Source organism: Pecten maximus, chromosome 2 (genome assembly GCF_902652985.1).
Source record: "Pecten maximus chromosome 2, xPecMax1.1, whole genome shotgun sequence".
Taxonomy (NCBI): Eukaryota; Metazoa; Mollusca; class Bivalvia; order Pectinida; family Pectinidae; genus Pecten; species Pecten maximus.
In genome coordinates, this window is record NC_047016.1 from 1604146 (window position 1) to 1627224 (window position 23079).

The 23079-nt window shown below is 36.9% G+C and overlaps 1 protein-coding gene across 1 annotated transcript in view; it reads left to right on the forward strand.

Moving 5' to 3' along the window:
* Positions 1-33: 33 nt before the first annotated feature.
* The window catches only part of LOC117344476, a 28841-nt gene continuing 5795 nt past the window's right edge, over positions 34-23079 (forward strand). The window contains exons 1-3 of the mRNA XM_033907226.1: positions 34-192; positions 12603-13031; positions 22066-22389. Of these exons, the coding sequence (XP_033763117.1) occupies positions 12657-13031; positions 22066-22389 (699 nt within the window). The 5' untranslated portion in view covers positions 34-192; positions 12603-12656. The remainder of the gene's footprint in view (positions 193-12602; positions 13032-22065; positions 22390-23079) is intronic.

Below are 23079 nucleotides of genomic sequence, written 5' to 3' on the forward strand. Positions count from 1 at the left end.
CCTGGAACGAGAAATTCACTGTTGTTCTGGGCAACATTTACAAATGGCCGCCCATGGGGGCAATCCAAATATAGTTTATGCTAGATATATCGGTAGAGCCATTTCCTCTCTGTTTGTCGCCGCTGGAATCATGTGAGGTCGAAACTGAATAGGAAAGCAATCAATAATGGATTGTAAAGTGATCAATAAACGGTAAGTATGTTATTTCACATTCAGGAAGAATTAATCCAACTGATCGAGGGCCCAATGTTAGTGAGAGCAGTAGGTGTACCGTATCATATATTGACAAGCATGGCTCGTCAAAATAATGTTCAATATTACATTGATGGCATTTTAGCATTTAACAAATTGCACGCAATACGCGACAATGTAGAAATGACAAAGTGGACCTAGAAGAGACAGTGAGGAATGATGACTGATGTTGGCAGAACCACTAGGAATATAGAAATATTTAGCATTACAGTACTGTAAATGTCTCACTTTGATTTGTTATTGTTCATTCTATAGGCCTAGTGCTGTCCAATCAGGCATGGGATTAATACAATGAATAGTCTTTGCAGTGGTCATTCAATATACATTTTTAATCTTGGAAGCCACTGTTTGCACCACTAGTCATTATACAAGTCAACATCACAAATCTATCCCTGTGTCTATATATTCACTAAGGATGTTGATATATACAGAATTTGGTTACTGCCCCTCCCTTTTTATCCACATTTAATGATCTTAGCTACTGTTATTTTATGAGCTGTTACATAATACAGGAGGAACAATTTGTGTGTATATATATAAAAATCTACATTAATATATTCACAGCCAGGATTGTTATTATAATTATTGGAAAAATGAATAATCAATGCAGCAGCACAACCGGTATGCGAACATACATTGAGATGTATAACCATTTCTCCTAAAGACATGACAATCAAGTGTCAACAATCAAGCTAAAGCTTTCAACGACACAAAGACTGTGATTCTGTGAAATAAAATCATCTCATAAGCTGATAGTACTCAAATGGCTCTAAAAGGATAAATCATAATTATATATATATGTAGGAACCAGTAATTAACTACATCAATGGTTATAAATACCTTCCACCATTGAAATGACTCGCAGTCAAAACAAAACTCAGATAAAACCTTGTTACCAGATCAAGATCACATTTGATTCAATAGTAATGTATCACCAAGATCTGAATACAATTTGTAAGATACTGGCAGCTTTCTTTTATCTTTGCTTGATGGAAGTTTGGTCTTTAGATCATTTGGTTGAGCATTAACCTTGTAAGGCCAAATAAAATAATATGTGTGTTTCCTATTCCCTCGAAATTTGAAACCAGGTAGGTAGGTAGGAAAAACATTTTATTTTATCAAATCATTTTATATCGCCTTTTCGAAACAGTATAACAGGGTTATCAATGCCAATCATGTGATAAATGTGTATTTAATATATAATTACTTTAAAACTTGTTCGTAGGTGTTTTTTACAGCTCATGGACAGCCAAGATCACTTTCCAGCCAAATAGATTGTCGCAGTGATGACTTACTTGAAGCTTCATGCTAGACTTTAAACATGTCTGTCTTTAAACTGTCCTTATTATCTATGATTTATAATACTAAAAATAGAAAATTGTCGCTGTTTGTCGTTCTTCAATGATGTAACAAAAGATACACATGAAAATATTGATACCTTTGGAACAATTTATTAGATACAGTGTGCTGAAAATGACACTAGGGATACTATATGTTTCCAAATTGGTATGACAACAGGAAAAGGAAACTTAACTCTTTTCATTTGATAAATTCTGTACATTTCATTGAATATTGCAAATATCAAAATCACATTATCTAAAACTGTACCAGGATTTAAACGAATTAATTATTTCGTATCTGACAGTTTTTGAAATTAATAACGGTGCGTATTTGCAATGTGAAATACAGTATTAAAACTTTAAACAGATCTAACATTCAACTGACTTAATACGTGCACCACATTTCACATGTCGGATTTACTCGAATGTTAAAAACTTAACACCCAAGCCAACAACATCAGCTACCGACAGGCCTGCCCCAACATCAAAAGATCCGCCGGCGCCGTCAGAATTGACGCTTGCCCTAATTGTAACTTGACACGTCTTTGAATGATCCGAGCGGTGTGATCTAAATATGTCGGAAATCAATTCCATAGATGGACAAGCTGTTATTACGCGATGTTCCTGTGAGTGCTGGCATTTCTCAAACTTCAATGCCAGCACGGCAGAAGCCATTTTGTTACTGTATACAAGCCATTGCCATCAAGGTCGAGGTCAGTGAATTGAATCATGGAGACGCTTTACACGTAGCGTATGTGTAAAGCGCTTTAAAGACTAGTAGAAACTAATACAAAAATCAGTCGAATTCCGGAAAAAATAGTTTTTAAACGAAAAATCAACGAAAAAATGTTTCAGGTCGGGCACATTTTTTCAGGTAGGTCGGGGAACTGGAAACACACATATTATTTTATTTGGCCTAATTCAGAGGTCTCGAGTAATAAATCATCTTTTAGCATTGAGAAAAATACTTTTGTTAAGCTGTTATATTGACTTAGGAATATTGACAAAAATACTGAAACTTGATTACTCAAGCATTGCTAGTTTTTTTTCCAGAGAGAGAGAGTACATGTATACATGTCACACTGGTAATATATTATATCTGCTTCCTACTGTGTGTATATCAGCAATGGAAGTTGTATACTGTAATGCTAATGATGAAACGCTTCTGTCCAAATTCAGTGTGAACCATCCTTGGGTTCAGGGAAATTTATATCATATATAAATGGTGGGTTTGGGCTCCAGAGCAGGGCAAACTTAACTCATTCTTTAAGATATTTCTTTTGTAGGAATGGCAGGATGGACTGTCTTAATCTAAGGTCTCTATATCAAAGATATCTATGCCCTTTAGCAATCACTGTAAATCTGCCCACCTATCTGTCTTTCCATTCATAATTTTATTTCCCGGTTTTAACTGTATTTATTGACAGATTTACAAGATGTTTAGTTCACAAAAACACATACTGAGGTCAAAACTCAAGGTCAGAGGTCAAGGTTATTTGGCCAAAAGTTCAAGGTCGAATAAGTTATCATGCTTATTTTTTTTGGTTAGAATTAAACAATGGAGTCAACTGACCAAAGATCAAAGTCACTTGGTTCAATGTAAATGTCATTTTGGCCTGATGGGAATTTCTTTGCAATAATCATTGAAATATCCAGATGAGTCATACAGGCCCCGCTGGCCTTTTGTAATGATTACAATAAGAGTTTTCACCACAGGAGGTGGTGGAAAAATTTCAAGACTGTCTGGTTACATTGACCACTGTAACAGTTAGCACCCCTTGAAATGGTGGACAAATGTTGAAACTGTCTTGTTATATGTATCACAGTAAGAGTTATCACCCCTGGTAGTGGTGGACAAATGTTGATACTGTCTGGTTATATTGATCACAGTAAGAGTTATCACCCCTGGTTGTGGTGGACAAATGTTGAGACTGTCCGGTTATATTGATCACAGTAAGAGTTATTACCCCTTGTAGTGGTGGACAAATGTTGAGACTGTCCGGTTATATTGATCACAGTAAGAGTTATCACCCCTGGATGTGTTGGACAAATGTCTAGACTGTCTTGTTATATTTATCACATAAAGAGTTATTGCCCCTGGTAGTGGTGGACAAATGTTGAGACTGTCCGGTTATATTGATCACAGTAAGAGTTATTACCCCTGGTAGTGGTGGACAAATGTTGAGACTGTCTGGTTATATTGATCACAGTAAGAGTTATCACCCCTGGTAGTGGTGGACAAATGTTGAGACTGTCTGGCTATATTGATCACAGTAAGAGTTATCGCCCCTGGATGTAGTGGACAAATGTCTAGACTGTCTTGTTATATTGATCACAGTAAGAGTTATCGCCCCTGGTAGTGTTGGACAAATGTCTAGACTTGTTATATTACATTGATCACAATAAGAGTGACCAGCCCAGGGTTCCAGGTGATCGGACAATAATATTACACCATCAGAATGTGTGCATGTCTGAGGTATGGTATTACCTACTCAAACCCTTTATATATCAATATCATGACTAATCTCCTTCAAAAGCACAGTACGTACATAACGCAGAACTATTACTCAGTCATGTTCCTTTATTTGTTTAATATCTACATTGGACTTTCTATCACTTGAACAGTTTAAGAAGTGCTTTCACCATGCATATGTATGTTAAGAAAAAAATCAGTTTTATTTAAATATTCAATAAAATAAAAGTACTGCTTTCTATTGCTTAGAATATTTTAAGGTGTTTTGTAAATACAAGAAAAAAAATTTTAAAGTGTAAATGAATACATAATGTTATAAGAGACTTTGATAATTTGATATGACTCATTATTTCAGTTGAAATTGCAGACACATGTAGTAGAAACCATTATAAATGATATTTATTTCAATACCTTGATTGCCTCGGCCGTGGAGATTGAGCTCCTGGCCTTACTAGACTAACTCTGTACCAAATGAGTCAGAGAGTTATTATCTCATAGCCAGTAGAAGGCAGCTAGTATTTCCTGGGGTTATATACCCACCCTCTAGGAAAGAACTCATCCCGAGATTTCAAGGGGTAACAACGATGCTTGTGGAGTATTTTTTCTGGACACTATACATGGATACCAATGTTTTAACTTTAAATCTATGTCAATGCCTTCAGATTACACAAGGCATCCTGGACTTATAACACTAGTTCTCTTCTAAATCAGGAAGAAGCTAGAAATTATTGGGTTTAAAAAGAAATTCTATGTAATGGTTGTAGAACTATTTCCTTATAATTGAAGTCAATCTGCTTGTTACCATGTGTGTTATAACATTGCCCCATAAGTCTACCCACTTGTTACCATGTGTGTTATAACATTACCCCGATAAGTCTACCCACTTGTTACCCTGTGTGTTATAACATTACCCCCATAAGTCTACCCACTTGTTACCATGTGTGTTATAACATTACCCCCATAAGTCTACCCACTTGTTACCCTGTGTGTGTTATAACATTACCCCCATAAGTCTACCCACTTGTTACCCTGTGTGTGTTATAACATTACCCCATAAGTCTACCCACTTGTTACCCTGTGTGTGTTATAACATTACCCCCATAAGTGTACCCACTTGTTACCCTGTGTGTTATAACATTACCCCCATAAGTGTACCCACTTGTTACCCTGTGTGTGTTATAACATTACCCCCATAAGTGTACCCACTTGTTACCCTGTGTGTGTTATAACATTACCCCATAAGTCTACCCACTTGTTACCCTGTCTGTGTTATAACATTACCCCCATCCATAAGTGTACCCACTTGTTACCCTGTCTGTGTTTACGACATTACCCCCATAAGTCTACCCACTTGTTACCCTGTGTGTGTTATAACATTACCCCCATAAGTCTAACCACTTTGTTACCAACCATTATCAGACCTGTCAAGTTCTCATGAACAAAATGCAGGTCATTACTCATAAAAATGCAGGTCATAGCACTCCAATGCAGGTCATTGCGCCTAACGGCATTTCACTTGAAATAAAAACAATAAAACTGAAAAAAATTATCAACATGTGTCATTTAATAGGCATTTCTATGCATACTTCATTCATTTACATGAATGTTTTACATTGTAAGTTGTTGTAGCTGTTTTTGCCATCTTCAAAACATTGGTGGAAGGTTGATAATCACAGCAATCAGTATTTCATTCCTTCACAAATATTCATCTAAAATTAAAAGAAATATTTTTATAATTAATTGTGAACCACAAGCATTAAAATTTTAGTTTTTCTATATTATTTTTCAATTCCGGAACTTTTGGTCCGGATTCCGTCTTCATTATTGGTCCCCGTGATTTCGTGTACGCCGCACCCGGTCCCGGACCCGATCCCCGTACCAGGAATATTGATATTAATTTTTTTCTCGACAACGACTAAATGAACAAATCTGATGTTTTTCTTGTAAATCCAGATTTATATTTCCAAAATCTGACATTTAAAATTAAATGGAAGTAATACCTACAACTTTAGTAATCATCGATTTACATTTTTCAGGGTGTGATTTTGTGTACGCCGCACTCAACCGTGAAAAATAACGGTTTTTGGCTGTTTATTCGTAAACAAGGGTTTATTTTTAGGATATTTTTGATTCCATACTTCAAGTAAACCTAGTTGTTGATACAAATATAAGCTTTGATTACAAATACTACTTATTTCATTTCAAATCTTGCCTTTTTGAGATCGCGGCGATGATCACGGGGGTTTTTGTTTATGCCCGGTCCCGTACCAAGGGCAGACTACTCCCGATCCACTGTGCTAGGACTACTGGTTTATGAGTAGCGTGTATTGTCTGTAAAACGAGATCTTCCTGAAATGCGGGAGATTCAAAACACCCGTCGGGAGCTATTTCTGTCTGCGGGTTATAGACCGATTTTCCGGGAGTGACCCGCGGGGCACTTGACAGGTTTGCATTATTTCTTCAGTGACTGATCTATTTCTGTGTCTATATAGTCACTAAGGATGTTGATATATATGGAATTTGGTTACTGCCCCTCCCTTTTTTATCCACATTTAATGATATTATATATATATAATTAGCTACTGTTATTTTATGAGCTGTTACATAATACAGGAGGAACAATTTGTGTGTATATATAAATCTACATTAATATATTCACAGCCAGGATTATTATTATAATTATTGGAAAAATGAATAATCAATGCACAACCGGTATGCGAACATACATTGAGATGTATAACCATTTCTCCTAAAGACATGACAATCAAGTGTCAACAATCAAGCTAAAGCTTTCAAGGACACGAAGACTGTGATTCTGTGAAATAAAATCATCTCATAAGCTGATAGTACTCAAATGGCTCTAAAAGGCAAAATCATACTTATATATATATGTAGGAACCAGTAATTAACTACATCAATGGTTATAAATACCTTCCACCATTGAAATGACTCGCAGTCAAAACATAACTCAGATAAAACCTTGTTACCAGATCAAGATCACATTTGATTCAATAGTAATCACCAAATGCAAGATCTGAATACAATTTGTAAGATACTGGCAGCTTCCTTTTATCTTTGCTTGATGGAAGTTTGGTCTTTAGATCATTTGGTTGAGCATTAACCTTGTAATTCAGAGGTCTCAAGTAATAAGTCATCTTTTAGTATTGAGAAAAATACTTTTGTTAATGCTGTTATATTGACTTGGGAATATTGACAAAAATACTGAAACTTGATTACTCAAGCATTGCTAGTTTTTTACCAGAGAGAGAGAGAGTACATGTATACATATCACACTGGTAATATACTCTATCCGCTTCCTGCTGTGTGTATCAGCAATGGAAGTTGTATACAATTGTGCTAATGATGAAACGCTTCTGTCCAAATTCAGTGTGAACCATCCTTGGGTTCAGGGAAATTTATATCATATATAAGTAATGGGTTTGGGCCCCAGAGCAGGGCAAACTTAACTTATTCTTTAAGATATTTCTTTTGTAGGAATGGCAGGATTTTGTCTTAATTTAAGGTCTCTATATCAAAGATATAGATGCCCTTTAGCAATCACTGTCAATCTGCCCACCTATCTGTCTTTCATAATTTTATTTCCCGGTTTTAACTGTAGTATTTATTGACAGATTTACAAGATGTTTAGTTCACAAAAACACATACTGAGGTCAAAACTCAAGGTCAGAGGTCAAGGTTATTTGGCCAAAAGGTCAAGGTCGAATAAGTTATCATGCTTATTTTTTTTTTGGTTAGAATTAAACAATGGAGTCAACTGACCAAAGATCAAAGTCACTGGTTCAATGTAAATGTCATTTTGGCCTGATGGGAGTTTCTTTGCAATAATCATTGAAATATCCAGGTGAGTGATACAGGCCCCGCTGGCCTTTTGTAACGATTACAATAAGAGTTTTCACCACAGGAGGTGGTGGGAAAATTTCAAGACTGTCTGGTTATATTGACCACAGTAACATTTAGCACCCCTTGAAATAGTGGACAAATGTTGAAACTGTCTGGTTATATTTATCACAGTAAGAGTTATCGCCCCTGGTAGTGGTGGACAAATGTTGAGACTGTCTGGTTATATTGATCACAGTAAGAGTTATCACCCCTGGATGTAGTGGACAAATGTTGAGACTGTCCGGTTATATTGATCACAGTAAGAGTTATTACCCCTGGAAGTGGTGGACAAATGTCTAGACTGTCCGGTTATATTGATCACATTAAAAGTTATCACCCCTGGTAGTGGTGGACAAATGTCTAGACTGTCTTGTTATATTTATCACAGTAAGAGTTATCACCCCTGGTAGTGGTGGACAAATGTTGAGACTGTCCGGTTATATTGATCACAGTAAGAGTTATTACCCCTGGTAGTGGTGGACAAATGTTGAGACTGTCCGGTTATATTGATCACAGTAAGAGTTATCACCCCTGGTAGTGGTGGACAAATGTTGAGACTGTCTGGCTATATTGATCACAGTAAGAGTTATCGCCCCTGGATGTAGTGGACAAATGTCTAGACTGTCTTGTTATATTGATCACAGTAAGAGTTATCGCCCCTGGTAGTGTTGGACAAATGTCTAGACTTGTTATATTACATTGATCACAATAAGAGTGACCAGCCCAGGGTTCCAGGTGATCGGACAATAATATTACACCATCAGAATGTGTGCATGTCTGAGGTATGGTATTACCTACTCAAACCCTTTATATATCAATATCATGACTAATCTCCTTCAAAAGCACAGTACGTACATAACGCAGAACTATTACTCAGTCATGTTCCTTTATTTGTTTAATATCTACATTGGACTTTCTATCACTTGAACAGTTTAAGAAGTGCTTTCACCATGCATATGTATGTTAAGAAAAAAATCAGTTTTATTTAAATATTCAATAAAATAGAAGTACTGCTTTCTATTGCTTAGAATATTTTAAGGTGTTTTTGTAAATACAAGAAAAAAATATTTAAAGTGTAAATGAATACATAATGTTATAAGAGACTTTGATAATTTGTTATGACTCATTATTTCAGTTGAAATTGCAGACACATGTAGTAGAAGCCATTATAAATGATACTTATTTCAATACATTGATTGCCTCGGCCGTGGAGATTGAGCTCCTGGCCTTACTAGACTAACTCTGTACCAAATGAGTCAGAGAGTTATTATCTCATAGCCAGTAGAAGGCAGCTTGTATTTGCTGGGGTTATATACCCACCCTCTAGGAAAGAACTCATCCCGAGATTTCAAGTGGTAACAACGATGCTTGTGGAGTATTTTTTCTGGACACTATACATGGATACCAATGTTTTAACTTTAAATCTATGTCAATACCTCCTCTTCAGATTACACAAGGCATCCTGGACTTATAACACTAGTTCTCTTCTAAATCAGGAAGAAGCTAGAAATTATTGGGTTTAAAAAGAAATTCTATGTAATGGTTGTAGAACTATTTCCTTATAATTGAAGTCAATCTGCTTGTTACCATGTGTGTTATAACATTGCCCCATAAGTCTACCCACTTGTTACCATGTGTGTTATAACATTACCCCGATAAGTCTACCCACTTGTTACCCTGTGTGTTATAACATTACCCCCATAAGTCTACCCACTTGTTACCATGTGTGTTATAACATTACCCCCATAAGTCTACCCACTTGTTACCCTGTGTGTGTTATAACATTACCCCCATAAGTCTACCCACTTGTTACCCTGTGTGTGTTATAACATTACCCCATAAGTCTACCCACTTGTTACCCTGTGTGTGTTATAACATTACCCCCATAAGTGTACCCACTTGTTACCCTGTGTGTTATAACATTACCCCCATAAGTGTACCCACTTGTTACCCTGTGTGTGTTATAACATTACCCCCATAAGTGTACCCACTTGTTACCCTGTGTGTGTTATAACATTACCCCATAAGTCTACCCACTTGTTACCCTGTCTGTGTTATAACATTACCCCCATCCATAAGTGTACCCACTTGTTACCCTGTCTGTGTTTACGACATTACCCCCATAAGTCTACCCACTTGTTACCCTGTGTGTGTTATAACATTACCCCCATAAGTCTAACCACTTGTTACCCTGTGTGTTATAACATTACCCACATAAGTCTACCCACTTGTTTACCCTGTGTGTGTTATAACATTACCCCCATAAGTCTACCCACTTGTTACCCTGTGTGTGTTATAACATTACCCCCATAAGTCTACCCACTTGTTACCCTGTGTGTGTTATAACATTACCCCATAAGTCTACCCACTTGTTACCCTGTGTGTGTTATAACATTACCCCCATAAGTGTACCCACTTGTTACCCTGTGTGTTATAACATTACCCCCATAAGTGTACCCACTTGTTACCCTGTGTGTGTTATAACATTACCCCCATAAGTCTACCCACTTGTTACCCTGTGTGTGTTATAACATTACCCCATAAGTCTACCCACTTGTTACCCTGTCTGTGTTATAACATTACCCCCATCCATAAGTGTACCCACTTGTTACCCTGTCTGTGTTTACGACATTACCCCCATAAGTCTACCCACTTGTTACCCTGTGTGTGTTATAACATTACCCCCATAAGTCTAACCACTTGTTACCCTGTGTGTTATAACATTACCCACATAAGTCTACCCACTTGTTTACCCTGTGTGTGTTATAACATTACCCCCATAAGTCTACCCACTTGTTACCCTGTGTGTTATAACATTACCCCCATAAGTGTACCCGCTTGTTACCCTGTGTGTTATAACATTACCCCCATAAGTCTACCCACTTGTTACCCTGTGTGTGTTATAACATTACCCCCATAAGTGTACCCACTTGTTACCCTGTGTGTGTTATAACATTACCCCCATAAGTGTACCCACTTGTTACCCTGTGTGTTATAACATTACCCCTATAAGTCTACCCACTTGTTACCCTGTGTGTTATAACATTACCCCCATAAGTGTACCCACTTGTTACCCTGTGTGTGTTATAACATTACCCCCATAAGTGTACCCACTTGTTACCCTGTGTGTTATAACATTACCCCTATAAGTCTACCCACTTGTTACCCTGTGTGTTATAACATTACCCCTATAAGTCTACCCACTTGTTACCCTGTCTGTGTTATAACATTACCCCTATAAGTCTACCCACTTGTTACCCTGTCTGTGTTATAACATTACCCCCATAAGTCTACCCACTTGTTACCCTGTGTGTTATAACATTACCCCCAGAAGTCTACCCACTTGTTACCCTGTCCGTGTTACAACATTACCCCCATAAGTCTACCCACTTGTTACCCTGTCTGTGTTACAACATTACTCCCATAAGTGTACCCACTTGTTACCCTGTCTGTGTTATAACATTACCCCCATAAGTCTACCCACTTGTTACCATGTGTGTTACAACATTACTCCCATAAGTGTACCCACTTGTTACCCTGTGTATTATAACATTACCCCCATAAGTCTACCCACTTGTTACCCTGTGTGTTATAACATTAACCCCATAAGTCTACCCACTTGTTACCCCGTCTGTGTTACGACATTACCCCCATACATCTACCCACTTGTTACCCTGTGTGTGTTATAACATTACCCCCATACATCTACCCACTTGTTACCCTGTGTTATAACATTACCCCCATAAGTCTACCCACATGTTACCCTGTGTTATAACATTACCCCCATAAGGCTACCCACTTGTTACCCTGTGTGTGTTATAACATTACCCCCATAAGTCTACCCACTTGTTACCCTGTCTGTGTTACGACATTACCCCCATAAGTCTACCCACTTGTTACCCTGTGTGTGTTATAACATTACCCCCATAAGTCTACCCACTTGTTACCCTGTCTGTGTTATAACAATTTGATATGATATAGTGTATGTGTCTATACAGTGTATTGTAGAGGAATGACAGACTATATAACAATATATGGTGCATTTGATATGATACAGTACATGAGCAGGGTTTGAGTGTATTGAATCTTATAAACTCTACAGAGATCTGACAGGAAATAATTGATCCCCAAGTTCGATTGATCGCTGTCATTCCTATAAAACATGACCAATAAAAATTAAATATCTTCCTTCTGTTGGTGATCTGAATCACACAGGTCCCAAAACAAGTAACAGCACGAACCTTCATTCTGAAATGTTTGTAAAAATGAAATTTTCCTAAAGGTGCTTATCATGAACTAGTTAAAGCAGATTGGTTGAGGTGTCAGTAAGTAGCTATTACAGTCAGACTAGATTTGTCTGGTAGCCATTGACTTATACACCTTCAGGTTGACAGCCTTCCTGCACACCAGCACCGACAAGACTTTAAACCACTCTACCTTCACACGTCAATACACTTGTTTGGTTTGAATTATTCATATCTTTGCAGTTTGTTGAAATACAGGTACATATATATATATATATCAATATAAGGCCTGTTTGAATAATAATTATTGGGTGTACCTAGTGATCTGGGACTGAGCTGTGTGTCTGATGAGTATAGGTATTTTATGATTGTTAAAACTTATTTTCCTTACAGAAACTGAACTTCAGCAGCTGTGCCTGACCTAAGACCTAAGGAATAGTTGTGACCATGGTGAGCATTCCTGATTGGTCAAAATTTGCGCGGGTGCAGGAGGGTCTCAAGGATTCGCGCAATGTGCACCTTAACAAGTACTACAAACAGCGTGAGGAGGAGGCCATTCGGCAGGCGGAGGAGCGTGGCTACTTTAGGGTTCCCACACAATCCTATCTTCTGGAAGAAAATGATTTCCGTAACGGCAGGAAAGTGCGTGAACTTGGGCAGTTACATCTAGTGAAACTGGTTGGGGTACACCTACGGAAGGTCGGTGACATTGCTTACTGTGTGAATCTCCGTATCTGTATCCTCAACAATAACTTCCTCACAAAAATAGATGATCTAGCATCATGTCGCCAGCTAGTGAAACTTGATCTCCATAGTAACCAGGTAAGTGATATCATCCTCTCCTAACAACATTACATCCACATTGTCCCATCACAATATCTACACAAATACAGCTTTTTGCATTACCCCTACACTGAACTGTAGAACAGTTAATCAGTAAAAACTTAAGATTGAAATATTTTGTTGAATTGACAAAAATATACAAAGTATATGAAATTCTATGAGCAGAGGTTAATCAACATCTAGCAAAGAATTCAGTCGAAGAAATCGGAAAATACTTTACTCAATAATGTATGTTCCATTGATAACCACTCTCTAAAGCCTTGTAATACAGGATTGATAATACAGGATAAGTTTGTCAGCCATGGACAGGTAATAATGTTTTATAATTAGGATAAGTTTGTCAGCCATGGACAGGTAATAATGTTTTATAATTAGGATAAGTTTGTCAGCCATGGACAGTAATAATGTTTTATAATACAGGATAAGTTTGTCAGCCATGGACAGTAATAATGTTTTATAATACAGGATAAGTTTGTCAGTCATGGACAGGTAATAATGTTTTATAATACAGGATAAGTTTGTCAGTCATGGACAGGTAATTCTAATAATGTTTTATAATACAGGATAAGTTTGTCAGCCATGGACAGGTAATAATGTTTTATAATACAGGATAAGTTTGTCAGTCATGGACAGGTAATAATGTTTTATAATTAGGATAAGTTTGTCAGCCATGGACAGGTAATAATGTTTTATAATACAGGATAAGTTTGTCAGCCATGGACAGGTAATAATGTTTTATAATACAGGATAAGTTTGTCAGTCATGGACAGGTAATAATGTTTTATAATACAGGATAAGTTTGTCAGCCATGGACAGGTAATAATGTTTTATAATACAGGATAAGTTTGTCAGCCATGGACAGGTAATAATGTTTTATAATACAGGATAAGTTTGTCAGCCACATATAGGTAATAATGTTTTATAATACAGGATAAGTTTGTCAGCCATGGACAGGTAATAATGTTTTATAATACGGGATAAGTTTGTCAGCCATGGACAGGTATTAATGTTTTATAATACAGGATAAGTTTGTCAGCCATGGACAGGTATTAATGTTTTATAATACAGGATAAGTTTGTCAGCCATGGACAGGTAATAATGTTTTATAATTAGGATAAGTTTGTCAGCCATGGACAGGTAATAATGTTTTATAATTAGGATAAGTTTGTCAGCCATGGACAGTAATAATGTTTTATAATACAGGATAAGTTTGTCAGCCATGGACAGGTAATAATGTTTTATAATACAGGATAAGTTTGTCAGCCATGGACAGGTAATAATGTTTTATAATACAGGATAAGTTTGTCAGCCACATATAGGTAATAATGTTTTATAATACAGGATAAGTTTGTCAGCCATGGACAGGTAATAATGTTTTATAATACGGGATAAGTTTGTCAGCCATGGACAGGTATTAATGTTTTATAATACAGGATAAGTTTGTCAGCCATGGACAGGTATTAATGTTTTATAATACAGGATAAGTTTGTCAGCCATGGACAGGTAATAATGTTTTATAATACAGGATAAGTTTGTCAGCCATGGACAGGTAATAATGTTTTATAATACGGGATAAGTTTGTCAGCCATGGACAGGTATTAATGTTTTATAATACAGAATAAGTTTGTCAGCCATGGACAGGTATTAATGTTTTATAATACGGGATAAGTTTGTCAGCCATGGACAGGTAATAATGTTTTATAATACACAGGATAAGTTTGTCAGCCACGGACAGGTAATAATGTTTTATAATACGGGATAAGTTTGTTTTGTGTTTTATTCTGACCTATTGAAGATACCACATTTAATATGGGGCCATATTAAAACTATGCCGATGCCTTGTGTTAAAAAACTATAATCACATGCAGATTGGGGTGGTGTTATGGTTTTGCGGGAGATTTCACACATGATCAAGCCTCAATGGCCGCCTATTGTAGCTCACAGACAAGATGTTAACACTGGTTGATCAGGCGAGATATCATCACAAAACATGTCCTTATAACGGATACACTACTCACATAGACATGTATTAAAGCTCATTTATCTTATTGTCGAGTTTGCCGACGTTCTTAAAGTCAAAATTACCATAGGAGGCCAAAAGGTGCTGTCTATTTTCCTGGATAGCTGAAAATTGTTTAAACAACTGTAGATGTGTGTTAATTACTGTCACACAAGAACTTAATATTGTCTGTGGGGTTTAGCTGATTTAGATATGTTGATATTGGCCTATAGCTGATTCAGAAATGATGATATTGGCCTACGGCTGATTCAGAAATGTTGATATTGGCCTACAGCTGATTCAGAAATGTTGATATTGGCCTATAGCTGATTCAGATATGTTGATATTGGCCTACAGCTGATTCAGAAATGTTGAATGTTGATATTGGCCTACAGCTGATTCAAATATGTTGATATTAGCCTACAGCTGATTCAGAAATGTTGATATTGGCCTACAGCTGATTCAGGTTCTTTTATCAGAGCTGATACTTGTAAACTATAGTATGGCATCAGACGAAATATTTCAATATATTTAAATCAGTCACCTCTGGAAATAAAATTTCTCACATACTTCACAGGGTTATCCTGCGGTTAAATTGATCTCACACAGGTGGGTAAAGACAGCCGGCACGCGCTGTATGACCTGCTCACAATAATGTAACATCATCATTTTACATTGAGTAAACATATCTTTAATGATGATGTCATTAATTTTGACACACATTCCAAGGAGCAATGCAGATAGCGAGATGAAAAACTTTCATAAAAGCCTACATTTGCTTGCAAGTATGTGAGAAAAATAATCAAACATTGGTCGGCACTTAGCCTCATGCTGACTGGCCAAACTCTTACACTCTGGATATTGAGATATATCTCTGTCCACGGAACGACCCATGTTAGATTCTGTTAGGGTCATACACAGGTAGCAAAGTATATATAATAATGGGTGATATCTTTGAAAAAACATAAAAAGAATTTTTCTGAATGTAATTTTATCCTGTAGATAATACCATGGCCTTGATACACAGCATTAATGGTATCAAGCCACACAGGGCTGGCAGTTTACATTCACACCAGTGTTTGTAGTAATCATTATATATTCTATACACCTGTTATAAATAAACCTTAATCTCCAACAATATCCACATAATTTGATTCTGTTATAGTGTCAACGAAAATCACAAGCATGTGCTTCTCTGTGTCGTGAGATATAAACATTTAATGGTTACTGAGAAGGACCATGATATTGACTTTAGATACTTTGAAAGAGAGAATATTGATGTGGACTATAACTTTTGGATTTTGATCAATAGAATATTGATGTGAACTTTTCATATTTGATAAAGCTAATATTGATGTGGATTAAAGATACTTTGATGTAAAGAATATTGATGTGGACTATAAATACATTGATATAGAGAATATTGATGTTGATTATAAATACTTTGATAAAGAGAATATTGATGTAAATTAAAGATACTTTCAGAGAATATTGTTGTGGTGTATAAATATTTTGATAAAGAGAATATTGATGTGGATTATAGATTGGTCCTTGACTGACAGGGTTCAGTATAAATATAAGTAGTATGATATATAGATTGGGCCATGGTTGAGGGGTTGTAGTATGATATATAGATGTGGCCATGGTTGATGTGTTGTAGTATGATATATAGATTGGGCCATGGTTGAGGGGTTGTAGTATGATATATAGATTGGGCCATGGTTGAGGGGTTGTAGTATGATATATAGATGTGGCCATGGTTGATGTGTTGTAGTATGATATATAGATTGGGCCATGGTTGACAGGTTGTAGTATGATATATAGATTGGGCCATGGTTGACAGGTTGTAGTATGATATATAGATTGGGCCATGGTTGACGGATTGTAGTATGATATATAGATTGGGCCATGGTTGACTGGTTGTAGTATAATATATAGATTGGGCCTTGGTTGGTGGGTTGTAGTATATATAGTTTGGACCATGGTTGACGGGATGTAGTATAATATATAGATTGGGCCATGGTTGACGGGTTGTAGTATGATATATAGATTGGGCCTTGGTTGACGGGTTGTAGTATGATATATAGATTGGGCCATGGTTGACGGTTTGTAGTATGATATATAGATTTGGCCATGGTTGACGGGTTGTAGTATGATATATAGATTGGGCCATGGTTGAGGGGTTGTAGTATAATATATAGATTGGGCCATGGTTGACGGGTTGTAGTATGATATATAGATTGGGCCATGGTTGACTGGTTGTAGTATGATATATAGATTTGGCCATGGTTGAGGGGTTGTAGTATAATATATAGATTGGGCCATGGTTGACGGGTTGTAGTATGATATATAGATTGGGCCATGGTTGACTGGTTGTAGTATGATATATAGATTTGGCCATGGTTGAGGGGTTGTAGTATAATATATAGATTGGGCCATGGTTGACGGGTTGTAGTATGATATATAGATTGGGCCATGGTTGATGTGTTGTAGTATAATATATAGATTGGGCCATGGTTGGTGGGTTGTAGTATGATATATAGATTGGGCCTTGGTTGATGGGTTGTAGTATGATATATATATTGGACCATGGTTGACAGGTTGTAGTATGATATATAGATTGGGCCATGGTTGACGGGTTGTAGTATGATATATAGATTGGGCCATGGTTGACGGGTTGTAGTATGATATATAGATTGGGCCATGGTTGACTGGTTGTAGTATGATATATAGATTGGGCCATGGTTGACGGGTTGTAGTATAATATATAGATTGGGCCATGGTTGACTGGTTGTAGTATGATATATAGATGTGGCCATGGTTGATGTGTTGTAGTATGATATATAGTTTGGACCATGGTTGACGGGTTGTAGTATAATATATAGATTGGGCCATGGTTGACGGGTTGTAGTATGATATATAGATTGGGCCATGGTTGAGGGGTTGTAGTATAATATATAGATTGGGCCATGGTTGGCGGGTTGACTTTTTTTTTAGTATGATATATAGATTGGGCCATGGTTGACGGGTTGTAGTATGATATATAGATGTGGCCATGGTTGAGGGGTTGTAGTATAATATATAGATTGGGCCATGGTTGACGGGTTGTAGTATAATATATAGATTTGGCCATGGTTGACAGGTTGTAGTATAATATATAGATTGGGCCTTGGTTGAGGGGTTGTAGTATAATATATAGATTGGGCCATGGTTGATGGGTTGTAGTATAATATATAGATTGGGCCATGGTTGACTGGTTGTAGTATAATATATAGATTGGGCCATGGTTGACAGGTTCTAGTATAATATATAGATTGGGCCATGGTTGATGGGTTGTAGTATAATATATAGATTGGGCCATGGTTGACAGGTTGTAGTATAATATATAGATTGGGCCATGGTTGATGGGTTGTAGTATAATATATAGATTGGGCCTTGGTTGGTGGGTTGTAGTATGATATATAGATTGGGCCATGATTGACGGGTTGTAGTATATATAGATTTGGCCATGGTTGACGGGTTGTAGTATAATATATAGATTGGGCCATGGTTGAGGGGTTGTAGTATAATATATAGTGTGGACCATGGTTGAGGGGTTGTAGTATGATATATAGATTGGGCCATGGTTGACGGGTTGTAGTATAATATATAGTGTGGACCATGGTTGACAGGTTGTAGTATGATATATAGATTGGGCCATGGTTGACGGGTTGTAGTATGATATATAGATTGGGCCTTGGTTGACGGGTTGTAGTATGATATATAGATTGGACCATGGTTGACAGGTTGTAGTATGATATATAGATTGGGCCATGGTTGACTGGTTGTAGTATGATATATATATATATATATTGGGCCATGGTTGACGGGTTGTAGTATAATATATAGATTGGGCCATGGTTGACTGGTTGTAGTATGATATATAGATTGGGCCTTGGTTGACGGGTTGTAGTATGATATATAGATTGGGCCATGGTTGACGGGTTGTAGTATGATATATAGATTGTGCCATGGTTGAGGGGTTGTAGTATGATATATATATATATATATATTGGGCCATGGTTGACAGGTTGTAGTATGATATATAGATTGGGCCATGGTTGAGGGGTTGTAGTATGATATATAGATTGGGCCATGGTTGAGGGGTTGTAGTATGATATATAGATTGGGCCATGGTTGACGGGTTGTAGTATGATATATAGATTGGGCCATGGTTGAGGGGTTGTAGTATGATATATAGATTGGGCCATGGTTGACTGGTTGTAGTATGATATATAGATTGGGCCTTGGTTGACAGGTTGTAGTATAATATATAGATTTGACCTTTATCCATCACCCCATTGAGATTTAACAACCATTGAATCTGAAGTGTGTCATTTTAGAATGGAAAACACTTTAAGATAGATTGGTTTCCTTGAGGTGTACCCTGGGTATTATAGAATGGACTGAGGATTTAATCAGTTAGGAACTGTCCGACACTGGTGTGTAAATATTGATCTTTTAAATATTGACCTTAGGAAATGTTAAATGTTAACAGTTTTTATGTACACATCTAAGGTGTATATGCTATCTTTGATGAAACCATTAGCAGGGTGATGTCTATTTATGGAAACAACGATATTGATATTTACTTAAAACAACTTAATGACCCTTTTTCATAACACTCTCTATAGAAGGAAATGTAGACTTCCCAAACTCCTAACAAGACATGTGGCTATTGATTAGTGTATAGGTCTTGGGTCAGATAACTGTTTGTCTCTCCTTGGGAAGAATACTGTCACACAGGAATTTTCTGTAACGTTCAATACATGTACCTCCCGGATGGTTGTTCTCTTGTTGGAAAGTTGTCTGTTTGAGACTTAAAATATGATGTACATGTTTAAGGGCCTCCAAAGTTACAACACTTTACCAGTGACTGGCATAATGTACTTTACAGCTGAGTTAACAAAGTTACAACACTTTACCTGTGACTGGCATAATGTACTTTACAGCTGAGTTAACAAAATTACAACACTTTACCTGTGACTGGCATAATGTACTTTACAGCTGAGTTCACAAAGTTACAACACTTTACCTGTGACTGGCATAATGTACTTTACAGCTGAGTTAACAAAGTTACAACACTTTACCTGTGACTGGCATAATGTACTTTACAGCTGAGTTAACAAAGTTACAACACTTTACCAGTGACTGGCATAATGTACTTTACAGCTGAGTTCACAAAATTACAACACTTTACCTGTGACTGGCATAATGTACTTTACAGCTGAGTTAACAAAGTTACAACACTTTACCTGTGACTGGCATAATGTACTTTACAGCTGAGTTGACAAAATTACAACACTTTACCTGTGACTGGCATAATGTACTTTACAGCTGAGTTCACAAAGTTACAACACTTTACCTGTGACTGGCATAATGTACTTTACAGCTGAGTTAACAAAGTTACAACACTTTACCAGAGACTGGCATAATGTACTTTACAGCTGAGTTGACAAAATTACAACACTTTACCTGTGACTGGCATAATGTACTTTACAGCTGAGTTAACAAAGTTACAACACTTTACCTGTGACTGGCATAATGTACTTTACAGCTGAGTTAACAAAGTTACAACACTTTACCTGTGACTGGCATAATGTACTTTAGAACTGAGTTCACAAAATTACAACACTTTACCTGTGACTGGCATAATGTACTTTACAGCTGAGTTAACAAAGTTACAACACTTTACCTGTGACTGGCATAATGTACTTTACAGCTGAGTTAACAAAGTTACAACACTTTACCAGAGACTGGCATAATGTACTTTACAGCTGAGTTGACAAAATTACAACACTTTACCTGTGACTGGCATAATGTACTTTACAGCTGAGTTAACAAAGTTACAACACTTTACCTGTGACTGGCATAATGTACTTTACAGCTGAGTTAACAAAGTTACAACACTTTACCTGTGACTGGCATAATGTACTTTAGAACTGAGTTCACAAAATTACAACACTTTACCAGAGACTGGCATAATGTACTTTACAGCTGAGTTCACAAAGTTACAACACTTTACCTGTGACTGGCATAATGTACTTTACAGCTGAGTTAACAAAGTTACAACACTTTACCAGAGACTGGCATAATGTACTTTACAGCTGAGTTGACAAAATTACAACACTTTACCAGAGACTGGCATAATGTACTTTACAGCTGAGTTGACAAAATTACAACACTTTACCTGTGACTGGCATAATGTACTTTACAGCTGAGTTAACAAAGTTACAACACTTTACCTGTGACTGGCATAATGTACTTTACAGCTGAGTTAACAAAGTTACAACACTTTACCTGTGACTGGCATAATGTACTTTAGAACTGAGTTCACAAAATTACAACACTTTACCTGTGACTGGCATAATGTACTTTACAGCTGAGTTAACAAAGTTACAACACTTTACCTGTGACTGGCATAATGTACTTTACAGCTGAGTTAACAAAGTTACAACACTTTACCTGTGACTGGCATAATGTACTTTAGAACTGAGTTCACAAAATTACAACACTTTACCTGTGACTGGCATAATGTACTTTACAGCTGAGTTCACAAAATTACAACACTTTACCTGTGACTGGCATAATGTACTTTACAGCTGAGTTAACAAAATTACAACACTTTACCTGTGACTGGCATAATGTACTTTACAGCTGAGTTCACAAAATTACAACACTTTACCTGTGACTGGCATAATGTACTTTACAGCTGAGTTAACAAAGTTACAACACTTTACCTGTGACTGGCATAATGTACTTTACAGCTGAGTTAACAAAGTTACAACACTTGACTTTACCTGTGACTGGCATAATGTACTTTACAGCTGAGTTCACAAAATTACAACACTTTACCTGTGACTGGCATAATGTACTTTAGAACTGAGTCAACAAAATTGCTGAACTCTAAGGTTAAAATTTGATGTTGAGATAAATTTGATCCTTATTATGTTTATTTGCCTTCTTGATCCACAGATTAGCAGTATCCCTGGGGTCGCATTCTGGTCTGGAATGAGGAAACTCAAGATTATACATCTCCATGACAACCCACTTGGAAAATATGAAACATTACAAAATCTGGCAACATGTCCGTCACTTATGGCACTAACCCTGTATGACACGCCCCTCAGTCTGAAGCGAAACTATCGCCACCATGTTGTCAACAGTATTTGGTCACTAAAGGCACTCGACCATCATGTCATATCGGATGAAGAAATCATTGAAGATGCCATTTTTGGTGGAAGGTTCGGAACACTACATCCTGCTTTCAGGACAGATCTTTGTCCCCCTACATTAGAGGTATGCATTTAACTTTTATCCAGGACAGATCACTGCCCCTACATTAGAGTTATGCATTTAACTTTTCCTCCAGGACAGATCACTGCCCCTACATTAGAGGTATGCATATAACTTTTCCTTCAGGACAGATCACTGCCCCTACATTAGGGGTCTGTTTATAACTTTTATTCAGGACAGATCACTGCCCCTACATTAGAGATCTGTTTATAACTTTTATTCAGGACAGATCACTGCCCCTACATTAGAGGTCTGTTTATAACTTTTATTCAGGACAGATCACTGCCCCTACTTTAGAGGTCTGTTTATAACTTTTATTTAGGACAGATCACTGCCCCTACTTTAGAGGTCTGTTTATAACTTTTATTCAGGACAGATCACTGCCCCTACATTAGAGGTCTGTTTATAACTTTTATTCAGGACAGAGCCCCTATATTAGAGGTCTGTTTATAACTTTTATTCAGGACAGATCACTGCCCCTACATTAGAGGTCTGTTTATAACTTTTATTCAGGACAGAGCCCCTATATTAGAGGTCTGTTTATAACTTTTATTCAGGACAGATCACTGCCCCTACATTAGAGGTCTGTTTATAACTTTTCCTTCAGTGCAGATCTTTGTCCCTAACATTTGAGGTTTGTGTAATTGTAAGATGCCAGTGAGAATGTAGATGTTTGACATGATTTGTGTTACA